This window comes from Aythya marila (genome assembly GCF_965140915.1).
Source record: "Aythya marila genome assembly, chromosome: 21".
Classification (NCBI taxonomy): Eukaryota; Metazoa; Chordata; class Aves; order Anseriformes; family Anatidae; genus Aythya; species Aythya marila.
The window spans coordinates 5,607,890-5,621,251 of record NC_139062.1 but is presented as its reverse complement, the minus strand read 5'-3'; the positions used below and the strand labels follow the sequence as shown (position 1 = coordinate 5,621,251).

The 13,362-nt window shown below is 40.8% G+C and overlaps 1 protein-coding gene across 3 annotated transcripts in view; it reads left to right on the top strand.

Annotated features, from left to right (window-relative positions):
• Positions 1-7,247: 7,247 nt before the first annotated feature.
• The window catches only part of DHRS3 (dehydrogenase/reductase 3), a 35,854-nt gene continuing 29,739 nt past the window's right edge, over positions 7,248-13,362 (top strand). Inside the window, exon 1 of one of the 3 annotated variants that reach the window (XM_082777164.1) lies at positions 7,248-8,213. In XM_082777164.1, coding sequence (XP_082633290.1) covers positions 8,019-8,213 — 195 coding nt within the window. In that variant the 5' untranslated portion in view covers positions 7,248-8,018. The other 2 variants (XM_082777165.1, XM_082777167.1) reach the window with 2 other exon arrangements.

Here is a 13,362-nt window from a genome sequence, read left to right as displayed (position 1 = left end):
TCAGCTTGACGCAATCAATAGAATCCATGCTTATCTCCAAAACACTCTGAAATATTTCTTTATCTCCAATAATCTCATAGATATTCCCATTTAAAACCCTTATGAAAGCTTGTAATCATGGTTGTAGAAGAGAAATACTCCTACTTATGAGCCATAAGGTTTTGGGTTTGGCTAACAAACCTGTAGCGGTACTCACTCAAAATGTGGGTTCTTAACTGAAAAAAGGTGAGTTGTTTCTAGCTTTTCTTAAACCATGAAAAAAGCATATGAAATATATCTACTAAGAAAAAAATCCCATTTATACAAAATATGCCTCTACTTAGAGGAAATAGTGATACACTTCAGTGTGGATTAGTCAGTAGGCTGAAGCCATGCGGAATGACAGGAAACAGCCTGAGTCATAAGAGATAAACTACCAGATGATACGAGTGAGCTGACTGGATTCTTAAGAGAACAGATCTAATTGTTATCTTCAGTGGAATTCAGCAAGCATACCTGATTCAATTATGTGGTTCAAAACCCTAAAAAAGGTGTTAAGCATTAGAAATCCATATAAGAAAGTTATATCATACTACCCTCAGCTTAGCTCAGCATGACTGGAACATTATCACAGTATACATCTTTTTCCATCTTTTCTGACTCACATTATTTGACTAAGCTGGGGAATCATTGATCCCTTCCACCACTGTGAGGTGCAGCACACTTAACTGAATCCCCCCTATCTTCTTAGCCATCAAACCTGTGGGGATATGGCAACTTTAATTATTTTTTTAAAAAACAACAAAGACAAACAAACAAAAGAAAAAAAATAAGGTTTTATTTCTTTTCATACTTTTATTTCTGGGAAGGAATATATAGGTTGGGATTTAAAGATTTTAGGTAATCCATCCTGAAATGAATAGGTTTTAAGTTCCGAATGTCCCCATATAGACATTTCATCTCCATTTATTCATTTTTAATTCATTTTGTGGTGGATTTAAACACTCCACTGATATCGTCATCTGAGAAGAGTATAGAATATCCCAGTTTCTCCTCCTAAATACTAGATGTCAAAATACAAACTACCTTCTTCAAAATCACTTGGGAGCTCCCACTATACATGTACTTTTTCTATGATGTCAGGACTCTCAGATCAGCAACCAACCATCTCATGAGATATTGGAGGAGCAGTAGGAGTCCTATAAAGAGAGGTTCTTGGACTCTGGGGCATGTTGGTTTAGGGATTTGTTTTTGATCAAATGTTGTTGGACAATGTAATTGGAGGACAGGGATGATTGTTCTGAAAAAAGCATCTCTTCCAGTTTATTTTAGAGGTCAGCTGCTAGGAAGCATCTGCATCTGTGCATCCTACAGTTATAACTGATCTTTCTTCCTCCAAAGAATCAGCTAATGCTCACTGTCCTAAAGAGAGTTGTAATAACTTGCACTTTCACACATCAGGACAGATAAAATGCATTTAAAAAATGCAGAAGGAAATATAAAGGAGTTGAAGGTTCATTTGGCCTTTGGAAGCCCTGTGTTGTTTACTTCATGTATCATTTGTTCCAGAGCATGCCTGCAAAACTGCTCTTTGCTTAACAATATTAGTGATACCAATTTGCAGGGTAATGGCAGTGATTCAGCAAGAATGAACAAATTGGCTTTCTGCTAACAGTGGGTAAAGTTCTTGAAATTTCCAGATACATTATTAAAAGTCCAGCTGACCTGTGTTCAAATCAGCATAAAGAATGTCTTGGGTTGTGTGCCTTCTGCCTTAGCCCAGCTGAATCTCTCTAGAGATGTTATTTTTCCATAATCTGATTTATAATGTGATCTTACCCCCACATCAATTCATATACTAAAGCTGATCCATTCCCACCTTCCAACCCCCAAAAAAGTTTGCTGCTGACACAGCTTTCTCTTCCTAACACTCCTCCTTTTAGCTTTTTTTCAGAACTGTCAAGTTTGAAGAAACTTGTCACGGAAGACTTGAATTTTTTCTCCTTCATATGTACTAGTGAACCACTAGCTCTGAAAAGAAATTATAACTGGATGTAATGAATTCTTTTAAAGAAGGCATTGTTAGTAAGGATTCAGGGAGCATTTTACCTAGGGATTTTTTTCCCCAGCTAGTTTACAAGCTTCCAGTGCAAAACCATTACAAGAATTAACCTACTGTTCTGTTTTTGTCAAAATCTCTGTCACGTTGATTTTGTAAGATTCCAATTCAGACTCTTGAAACAATAAACTCCTTCTCTAATTTTGACAGCCTTACGGGCTTAATTCTTCTGCCTCCCTTGTGTGTCTTAGAGGTTTTGTCAGGACTGAGGAAGTAATCAGAAGGCACAGCAAATACTGTGTGACCTAAAGGTGAGGTAAATGTACTAAACAGAATGTAAGATGAGTTAACCAGTTTAACACAAGGTAGCCACTCCATTAACGTGGTATTTCTCATTGTTCTGTCTTTCATATGAAGAAGCAGGCTAACAAATTGACCCAAACTGGTTCCTAATTAAAGATAAGTAAGAAAAAAGAAGGGCAGTTATTACAAATTATAAAGTCTAACATAAGAAAATAATTAAGCAATTGACAGAAATTACTTGATTTTGCATCCTTTTGTCTGAATTCCTGGTAACACCTACATGCGCTTTGAAAACACTGTTCTACCTATAAAGACAGTTTTCATACATACTGAATTAGGAAAGGTTATGTCATCTAGAACTTAGAATCACTCAGTAAGGTATTTATTTGCTATACTGATTTGTTGTGAGACCCAGGGAAAGCAGTAAGACATCCCAACGTAGCTTTTCACACAAGGCTGAACACAGACTGTTTTCTGTCAAGTCTGGAAGCTAAACAGAAACCTGGTCCCTTTGAGCCTAGTCCATGGCAAAACTCCATATACAAGGCAACAGTATCAGACTTTTAATACTTAATAGCATATAGAAGGACAGTGTGAAATCATAGAACCACTGGGACACATTCCAAATGGAAAATGTGAACTCAAGGGAAGAATGAAATCAAGAAGCACAAAAATACAGCTCTTGATTTATCCAAATCTGACAGCAGTACTTCGTGTAACAAAAACCAGATCAGCTTGGCAAAGGGTTTTCAGTTTTTTAAAGGAGGCTTAGTTTTAATCTGTGACCATGATAGATTGTCAATGCTCAAGAACCCTGCACTGATGTGAAAAACTGGTACTACTAGACACCCTAGGAACACAGATTTTCCATTGTGCAACAGTGATGCACTGTGTTCTGAGGTTTTCACATCTGGTTACCAATGTACTATATATATACATATATATATATTTAAGTGAAAACACAGAAACAGTAGCCCAAATGGCTTTCAAACATGTCTTGAACATGCTTTTAATTTCCAACTCCTTTTCCTTTCAAAAATTCTTATAGTTTAGCAATTTCATGTGCATAAACTTACTTCCAAGTTCGCTAGGAACTGGGCTGCAAAGGCTCTGTAAACAAGTGTAGAGTCCTACCCATATAGATGCAAAGTCAAGAGCATCATAAGCATCCAAACACTCTATCTGAGCCTCTTTATAGAGCCAGAAGATTTTGTTCTGCAAAAATGGACCTTTGTTATGCAAATGATATGCATACAGAGTGCATCGACTTGTTTTGGAGCCAAAAGTTGCTTTTTCACTGCTGTTTATTCCTTCACAACTGGGCAAGTAAGAAAAAGTATGCTTCTATGACTCACTGAGAGTGTTAGTAACTATACACTGGTGCTATTGCAGTTAGGCACTATTGTGGTTAAATATTCAGAAAACATAAATGCATCTTTTGAGCTTTTGTCCTAAGAATTAGTCATTCAGATATGATTTAAATTCAAACCTGTTTATTCACAATAGATTAGTAAAACTGTATTAAAGCCTAACACTTTAGCACTTCAGTTAAGAAGTACAAACCCAGAAATATATGCAGACAAGCAGGAGGAAAAAACTGAATGAGTTACCACTGTGAGGTGTTACATGACTGCCTTCTCGCTCTTGTTGCAAACTGGAATTGCAAGTGATAGCACTAACTGATGCAATTTTACAAAATTAACAGGGCTGCTTCCTGAATGCTCCAGTGCACTGGTTAAGGACTTCTGAGTAAGAACATGGAAGGGATTCACTTTAGGATGACTTTAAAATTACAACTAGGAACCACTGCTGCAATGTGACAGGTCCTCATTTCCATCAACAAAGGTATGTACCAAGTGTCTGTTTGCACCTGTAGACATTTACTGAATGCAATTTGAATAATCAAACCTAGCTGAAGTTAGGTTTGAAACCTAACTATATGTTTGTAAAGTTTCATCAACAGAAATTAAATTCTTGAACAAAAGCATATGGTAGATTCGGAAAGGTGACAGTTTGGAAAAAAAATATCTCTCACCAAACAGGAGTTTAATGATTACTGTGAAATCCCAGCATACTAAATTTTTGCCACTTTTCAGAACAGAACTGCAGTTGAAGTGGACAAACCTCAGCTGTTCTCAGTACATGTACAATTTCAAGCTTTCTGATTTTTCAGTTAGGTGAATTTTTAAATGACTTGCATATACTTTTCACCATATAAATTACAGGCAAGATGCAGTAACTTCAGTTTTACTATAAGTCTGCTTTTGTTTCTTGCTCTTGTGCACTTGTGTAATGTAGAAACTTCTGGTCGAGGTAAATCTGAGGTAAAGTAGTAAACAAGTAAAATAGTTCATTGTTCACTGAAATTTTAAGGTCAGGTTAGGAAAATACTTAACATTAAATATTTAGATTTGTCTTTTTAGTCCAACTCCAAATGTCAGAGCAACTTTTCACATAGCTCAATAAACCAAAATCCTAATGAATGAAAATAATCCTAATGAATGAAAATAATAATAATAATAACACCTCTGATACATTTTAGAATATTATTCAAAGCAGGAAACAGATATATGAAATAAATATTTAGAAGACTAGTCCCCTTGGCATCAAAGAACCTACAAATGTTTGATATTAATAATTTTTTTGTTTAATCTGAACATAGTCCTATGGTGTAATATTGCTGACTTTTCTATTTTAAATGTATTTGTGGAGATTTATGCAGAAAAAATAAATTTAATGGTCTCAGGAATCAAAAAATCAAACATACTTTCTCAAACTTCATATCCCTTCATTTTTAAGGCTGCTTCTTATTTTCATACCAGAAAGTTGTTATATTTGTTACCAGTCCAGACACTGAGTCATTCCTGTTTAAACCAGACACTAGGCTCTCTGTGTAATTTCTCTCTCCCCTTCAGAGCTTTTGGACTGAGAGGAAAATTGTAATGCCAGGTGCCTCCCCCAGCTCCCTTTCTAAAGGTATTACTGTAAAAACACACAGAGGTGCTAAATGCTGCCAAGCGGCAATGGAAATTCTCACAGCTCTGGTTATTTCAGATGCAGCTAAGTTAGGGAACACCACCTGATCCTGAAAATCTGTACAGACTTGCAGTTTCCAGTTAGAATGGTTCAATTTCTTCTCTCCAGAAACCTCTCTCCTGACGCTATGATGATGCTCTGATAGTCCTATGGCTTACTTCATATAAGGTAAACTGGCATTTAAAGGTAAGAACTGTACAAGATTATCTCTCTCTCTCTCTTTTTCTTTTTTTTTTCCACTTCTGAAAACTTATGTGGAAGTTTCAATAGAGCTGAAATTCAAGAGATTACGATATTGCTCATATTATGTGTTAAAAGAACCAGGTATGAGATGAGTTTTGAATGTAGGTAGCACCAAAAACTCAGTTGTTCTTATTTTTGTTACCAAACAACCCTTGAACTCTCTGTTACATGGCCACTTTGAACTATGACCATTTCAAAAATGTTTTATTCTGAAACATAAAAATAATTTGTTTTCAAAGGGACTTAGCTTCCTAACTCTCTTCTCTTGGTCGAGTAATATGACTTTGCTGCCTATATAGAGATGCTTAGACTTGCACACTTCCACTGCAGTGGTCCTTTAGCAATTATAGATAAAAGTTTGAGAATCTTTCACTTCTGTCATCCTTCAGTAATTCTAGTTTTTACCACTAGATGGCTTCCCAGGATAGTGGATATAGGTTCAGAACTCCTGAAGTGACGTGGGATTGGATTCGTTTGGGCACCTTCTTAGTAACATATTCAGTCATAAAAACAAAGCTCTTCCCAGCACGACTGAGATGACAGCAATGTGAGGTTTGACACCTTTGAACATCTTCTGACATCCTGACATCTAGACATTTCAGACTATGTCTGATTGCCGCCACAACCTGTAACTGTGGAGTGAGCAGCTCTCAGTTCAAACGTGCACTTAGATCCTCCTGAGAAAAGGTTAAGCAGGACAGCTAAATATATAACTTACCTACCTAATGCCTAACAGTGCAAACAAACGAGTCGGGGGACCTGGTTGCAACACGCTTTGCCCTTTCTCCTGTTACAACATAGTTTTAAAGTGCTGTGGAGACCTTGTGTTGCAACTATGCCCTCATATCTGGACAAAAGTCTTGGAAAAGGAGAGCAGAAAAACACCCTTTGATGTGAGAAAGCACGACTCCCTGCTTCGGCCGGAGCCTGCTTTTTTCATTGCCCCGCTACTGAAGGTACCAATCACCAGTTTTCAGCAACGTAAGCATCTTCCAGCTTGGAAAACCCATGAGTTGTCATACAGTCCGTAGAAACACTGCATCAGTGGTAATAGATGTTGATGATTATCAGCCTGGGCTGGACTCAGCCCAACACTCTCGGGCTGCAATAACTTTTCCCATCAACACCAACTTAACCTGGGCAAGCAGCTCTCTCCCGGAGCTCGCAAGGCACAGATGGCTCCTTTGAACTCAGCCTTAACCCTGACCGCTCCTGAAACTTTTTTTTTTTGTGTTGTTTTTCCCCCCCTCCAGGGCTCCCGTCAAAGCCCAGCACCCTGCTCTGCCGCGTTCCTGTCAGGGAGGAACAGAGGAGGTTCCTGTCAGAGGCGGGCGCGGGCTGCGGCCGCAGCCGGCCCCGACCTCATCCAGCCCCGTCCCAAAGCCGTCCCAAAGCCGTCCCAAAGCCGACCCTAACCCACAGCCGCTCCGACCCACAGCCGGCCCCGACCCCAGCCCCAGCTCCTGCCCGCCGGCTGCGGGCGCCGTGTGGCGGCTCCGAGCCCGCGCTGGGGGAGGGGAGAGCACAGCCAGCCAGTCACAGGAACAGTAGTGAAATCTCCCCGACACTTTAACTGTCAATCAGGCTTAATGGGGTATAAAACCTCCCCGGCGCGGCGGCTGTGATAGGCAGAGAGAGCAATAGGGAGAAATGAGTAAGAGCCAGCGCTGAAGCAGTGCACGGCGTAATTCCTGCTCTGTGCTCCCCGAGTGCCAAACCCGGCAGAGGGGGCAGAGGGAGGCGGTTATCAGCTCGCCCTCTGCGACCGGCTCGGGACAGGACGTCTGGAGATATTTATAGATATTAAACCAAAAACAACAACCTTACCCTGAATAGACCCTTTCTTAAAAAGAAAGTCCTGGCAATTCTGTCTTATTTAAGCAATTTCCTGAGTCTAAGAATAGAAATGAGCTGCCTGGAAGGCACCGCAGGCTGAAATTTGGAGACATAGGCTGCTTTATTTTATTTTTCCAAGTATAAAAAAATCTTCCGCTTGGATACTGGATTTTTGTGACAGCCTTTGAAACGGAGGGATGTATGGTTACTTTTAATTTTACTTTTTTTTTTTCTTTTTAATTAAAAAAAAAAAAAAACTGTCTTCCAGTTACACAGCGAGGAAGCCGTGCTACCTGCGTGTGACAACCCCAAAGGACAGCGATCAAGAAGCAGGGGAGTGACTCGGTCTTCTGCACTGTTCTGCTCCTACCCCGATTTTTTAGGGGAAGAGAAGGATTTTTCCAGTCCAAGAATCCGTTGCCCCCCACGTTTCGGAAGGGGGCCGAAGACTTGTCACCCACCCGGGGGTGCATGAAGGGTAGTGGTTTTCTTTCTCTCTTAACTTGGTTCTGTGAAGGGTTGGAAGAGAATTTTGCCTTCCTGGCTTGCCTGGAAGAAGAGGATGATTTGGAAATGGCTGGGCGCTTTGCTGCTTTTCCCCGTGCAGATGGTTTATTTGGTGGTGAAAGCTGCCGTGTGCGCGGTGCTGCCGCCCAAGCTCCGGGACCTGTCCGGGGAGAGCGTGCTCATCACCGGCGGGGGCCGGGGCATCGGCCGCCACCTGGCCAGGGAGTTCGCGAGGCGAGGAGCCAGGAAGGTGAGCATCCACCCGAAGGGGCTGGGGGAAGCGAGCGGCCACCTGCTGCTCTGCCGGGGAGCCTCCGGCCCGGGGGCTGCAGCCCGTGCCCCCCACCTCGGGGGGGGGCCAGCCGGGATCGCGTTCAAACGGACTGAGAGGGGGAGAAGGAGGGGAGCTGGGTGTAGCGCTGCCGAGCCTCGTGTTTCACCGAGTCGCCCACTCCTCATCCTCCTCCTCTGCATCCTGGCTCGCCACACCTCGGCTAAGAAAACGGGAAGGTGAGAAGGGGGCCCCCGCGCGGGGTACCCCCCTTGCAGCTTGCCCACCGGCCGGAGGGGGGCACGGGGAGGGCCCTGCTGCCCGTCCCGGGGGGTGTCCGCTTTGGGGAACGGGGGGGAGAGGAGTTGAGCTGCACCCCAGTGGTTTGCCACGTGCAAAGTGCTTTCTGCAGTCCCTTGTGTTTTTGCTTGCTGCCAGCCCCGAGCTGTTCAAAGGTAAGGTGAATGCTGGCCCAGCGAGGAAGAAGAGCACAGCGTGAGTGTGAGCTGGGAGTTTGTTCTCACATTTCCTTTGGGAAAGGAGAGGGCTGGGAGAACCCAGTCCGTGCTGCAGCCTAGAAATGTCAGTGCAGCTGGCGTGCCCGTTCTCTAGCTCAGGAACTGCCATTCACCTTGAAGTGTTGTGCTTTCATAACTACAGGTGTCCCCATACGCATGAATCAATCGGGAATAATTAATAAATAAATAAATAAAACATACCCTGAAACAAGGTTTGAGTTTTCAAGTTTCATCTTTACCCTCATTTAGGGGTAATGGAATGGAGGAATCATGTGAAATTAGACAGCTGCATAAATACTACAGCACGTGAGAGAGGATGAATGGAAGCAAATACAGAATAAAGCAGAAGAAAAACACAGAATGGGGGAATATTTAAAGAAAAATAGTAATTTAGTTTAGGATACTGTTTTGTCACTTCTTTATACATGCACTATGGTTTTCTATATGTGGTTTCTGTATGGAGCTGTTCTGGTGTACAACTTTGAGGTGTAAAATATGTCAGCATTGAACTTTGATGTTTGTATATGCTTGTGTTTAAACATCATGTTGAGATTTACAAATTCTTGGAGACAGAACAAACAAGTTGACTGACCTTTGGACCCCAGCAATTTGCTGAAAGTGTATTTACACTATCTGGTAGAATACCGTGCTTCATTATTTATTTATTTAGCCCGGTTGGTTGCTATGCTAAGCTGAGGTATTGAAGTGCCACCATTTCTCCAGCTAATTCAGGAGCTGCTTAGCTACAGCTCGGCTGCAAGCTGAACAATGGTAGTCAGCCCTAACTGACATGGGCCAAGAGGAGCTAGTGAGCTGAGGATGAGGATCTGTAAACTGATACAGACTGTAGTTCATTTGTATGTCTTATCTCTACAATCCTTACGTATCTTAGAAGGAAAGAATAAACAAGAGAATTATTCTTGGGAAGCTTTGTACTTGGCTCATATGGTGTTATGAAATGCTGCGTGATTGCTAGTTACTGTTTACAACTTTTTTTTGTTGTTATTGTGTTTTTTTTTTCCATGCCTGTCATCAAGGTGTTTCACTTTTTGCTCTTACTGAACTTCAATTAGATTCTCCTTTCAGTTAAACCATGGCTATCCTGTGAGCCAAATGTGGTACTCAACAAGTTGTGATCTTCTCTGGTACTTTGGAAGTGGCACATCTTTCTAGCAACACTGAAGTAGGCTTATCTTTTTCTTCCTCAACATCTTCAATGACAATTTTACTTCAGTGTGGTTGTTTCCATTCCCTTTGCTCTGAGGTTTCACTGCCTTTCTGCCTTCTGTGCTCAACCCTGACTTTCTGTGTCTATTGCAGTCTCCGTGCAGAATGCAAGTCCTCTGTTTGGCATTAATCTTTGATTTTTTGCTTTGCCTTAGACAATCAAAAAGAACTGAGAAAGACTTGAAGTGGCTAGCAAGTCATTTTTCAATGAGGCTTTTGAGAATTAATTATTCTATTTTTCTCTTGCCTTTTTATACAGTTAGCTGTTTTATAATTACATATAAATCTTGAATTATAGATCATAATTAATAATATGTAACAGATTCTGATTGTTGGGTGGTATATTCACAATATTCCACGTTTGGAAAAATGCTTCCACCAAGGCGCAAAATTCGGAGGCCATGCATAGTGTTACCTACAGGTGAATGAAAACAGTAACTTAAATTCAGTTTCTAATAGTGGGTGTGCAGTATATCTTGAAAAAGTTATCACAGCGCTTGCGCACACAGACATAGTGGCGGAGTTTTGGAGGTAGGCGGCGATATACAACCATATTTTTGAGATTAGAATCTTCTGAAAGATGGGTTAGTTGAGACTGTTAGCATATGAAATTTCCTCTGATAATTAGGCTGGATTAGATTTCACCTTGCTCTATCTTTCTTTTCAGAAGCTTGTTTTGTTAATCACGAATTAGATGTATCTGAGCAGTTTTTACGTAAGATGACAAGTGTTGTATTTCATGAGGATTAAGAATTGTCACATCTGCAACTTTTTAAGTGTAAAATTTGATCTTGCAGTTAAAGCCCTGAAGATGTCAAGAAATAAATCAGAAAAGGGTTTAGGCAAATGGAAATTGTGTGTCTTCAGCTTGACAGATGAGCATGGAAACTAAAATTCTTAAGCCGGCAGACAAGAAGTCTCTTGGGCATGATCATGTAAATCCACCCTGGTTCCCATTCTCCACCCCCATTCTTTAACTCCATTGCTCTGCCACTGTGCCACAAATAAGACATGAAGAGAGAAATGTCTAGGAGACATTTCCTTCTTAAGTGGTGTTTCTTTTCTCATTGCTGTTCATTGGCCTTTCCGATGAAATTGCCAAAAAAGGGACACAGCAGTGTTAGTTGTCTCTTCAGTTATAGAAGTATGTATCTTCTAGTTTCTTCAGTTAAGACTATCAGCAATTTTTAGGAAATGAGAGACTTTAATCATTAGATCATTCACGTTCAGGTCAATAATGCCTGTGAAATAAAAATCCTCTTCCAAATATTAACGGTATTTTGCAAAGAACATACTGTATAACTGAGTTAATATTGGGAGGACAGGGCCCTTTGAACAATGTTTCTTGCATGGAAGAACAGCCCGTTACAGATGTGAGTAGTCAGAGGGATGTAGGGGCTGAATGGGTTCATTCACTGATGGTTAGAGTTGGAAAATGCTTCTGGGGTTCCTCTATGCCATTTGCTTCGCCTACAGCATTTTCTATTACAGTGCCCTTGCCAGAGATCTGTCAGCCCTGTTTTTGATGATCTCCAGTGATGAAGTTTTGATTTGTATGTCTTTTGTATGTCATTTGTATGTCTTGCTCATTGTCAGTTCTTTTTTTAGGGCATTTCCTTGATGTCTAAATTTTTTCCTAGTAATTTTAACTTATTTTGTTCACAGATGGTTTAATTTGAGGTCTGACTGAACAGGAAAGAGATGCTTGGTTCTTAGGCATTCTTTGTTATTAAATGTTACCAAAATCTAATAAAATGTACTGAAAGAAGATGTAATTGTAAGATAGAAACACATTCCCCAACTCTAGTATATATTTTAGTGTTCAAGGTTATCTGGCAGTGACTTTGGAAGACTAACTTTGGCCTTTCCTGTGGGGGGAATGGCCAAATGTCACTGATTTTCATTAGTCTTTTTAGTTACACCTAATGCTCTGGGCTTAGCAATAAGCAATATGGATCTTCAGTAGCGTATCTACAAGCAATCTCAGCAGAGCTTTCCTGCTGTTTCTTTGTGATCATTTCTGTGATCATGGTTTCTTCCAAAGTATGTATATTTTGTCATCCTAGTTTTGCTTTATTTTTTTCCTCCAGCTGTGACTTGTTTGCCTTCTTGATGAATCAAGGGTGTTTTGACAAGAGACATGTCTCAAAAATACCAGGTGGATAGGGCAGCCCTAGCCTTGTTAGGGTGATGCTGCTGCAGAGGAGAGTCTAACACTTCCTATTAACCTTGCTGAGAGTTCTCCATATTCAACAGTGTTCAAGAAATGACCTAGTAAATACACGGAAAGATCTCTCCTTTCCCTGTTTTGTTCTCTGGATGTTCACTTCCTGTATTGCAGAAGACTAGAAGGCTCAAAGTGCTTGCATGCTTGAGCAGTGGATGAGGTAAGCAGTCTGGAATATCAGGACAGACAAGAGCCCTTACTAGATGGCAAGGGGTTAGTATCACCAACAAAAACAAGAAACGGAAACTTTGCTCTTGCATGGAATGTACTGCTTGATAGCCATGACCTCGCTCTGTCAGCACGGGAGTCTAGACAGTTATGTTTGCAAGTCTGCAAGGTACTTCTAACAGGATGACAATGTGGTGGGCAGCTGCAGAATGACACAAACGCAACAACATAGTGATTATTTTGGGATATATGCGTGTGTGTGTATATATATATATGGTTTATATCACTCCTGGTGTTGATCAGGCTACAACTCACCTCCTGAAATCCCGGCTGTTCATTCTGTCATTACTTACACAACATTTTTGAAGTCAAACCTTAATATCTTTATTTAGGAAGACCCCTTGCGATTTGAACGGGTTAACCTCTTTCAGTGCAGTTGCAGTTGGGATGGGAAAAAATCAAAAGAGGAAGGAGCTCTGAGGAAGGGATGAGAGCTGCACAAAGCTGGCACTGCTGCAGGGAAGACTGGAGTGGGTTTTCTTCTGTGTTCTACTAAATTCAACCCAACTGAAAACCTCATAGAAATTTCAGGTGCTTGAGAGCCATTTATAATTGGAGGGTTTTAGCTGAATGAGCTTTTAGGCTATAAATTCTGACTAGGAGGAGAGTATTGCAGAAAGACGGCACAAAGTCTTAGAATTTAGCCTGGCATGCCCAGTAATGGAAAATCTGGCAAACTTTGAAATCCTTTTCTACAATGGTGTGTGCCTCTCGCATTGTCTGCTCAAGCCGCATCTATAGTTCTATGAATATTTTACGTTGGTCTTTATGAGTCATGTTGACTTAGCATTGTCCTGCTTTGTATTAATTAGTATATACTTTTAAAAAAGTTTTTTGTAACATATACTGATGGTATATTTTAAAAGATTAGCTGCATTGTAACTGGAGTTGGAAATGAAAGTAATACTGATCTCCCAAAGTGAGGGTG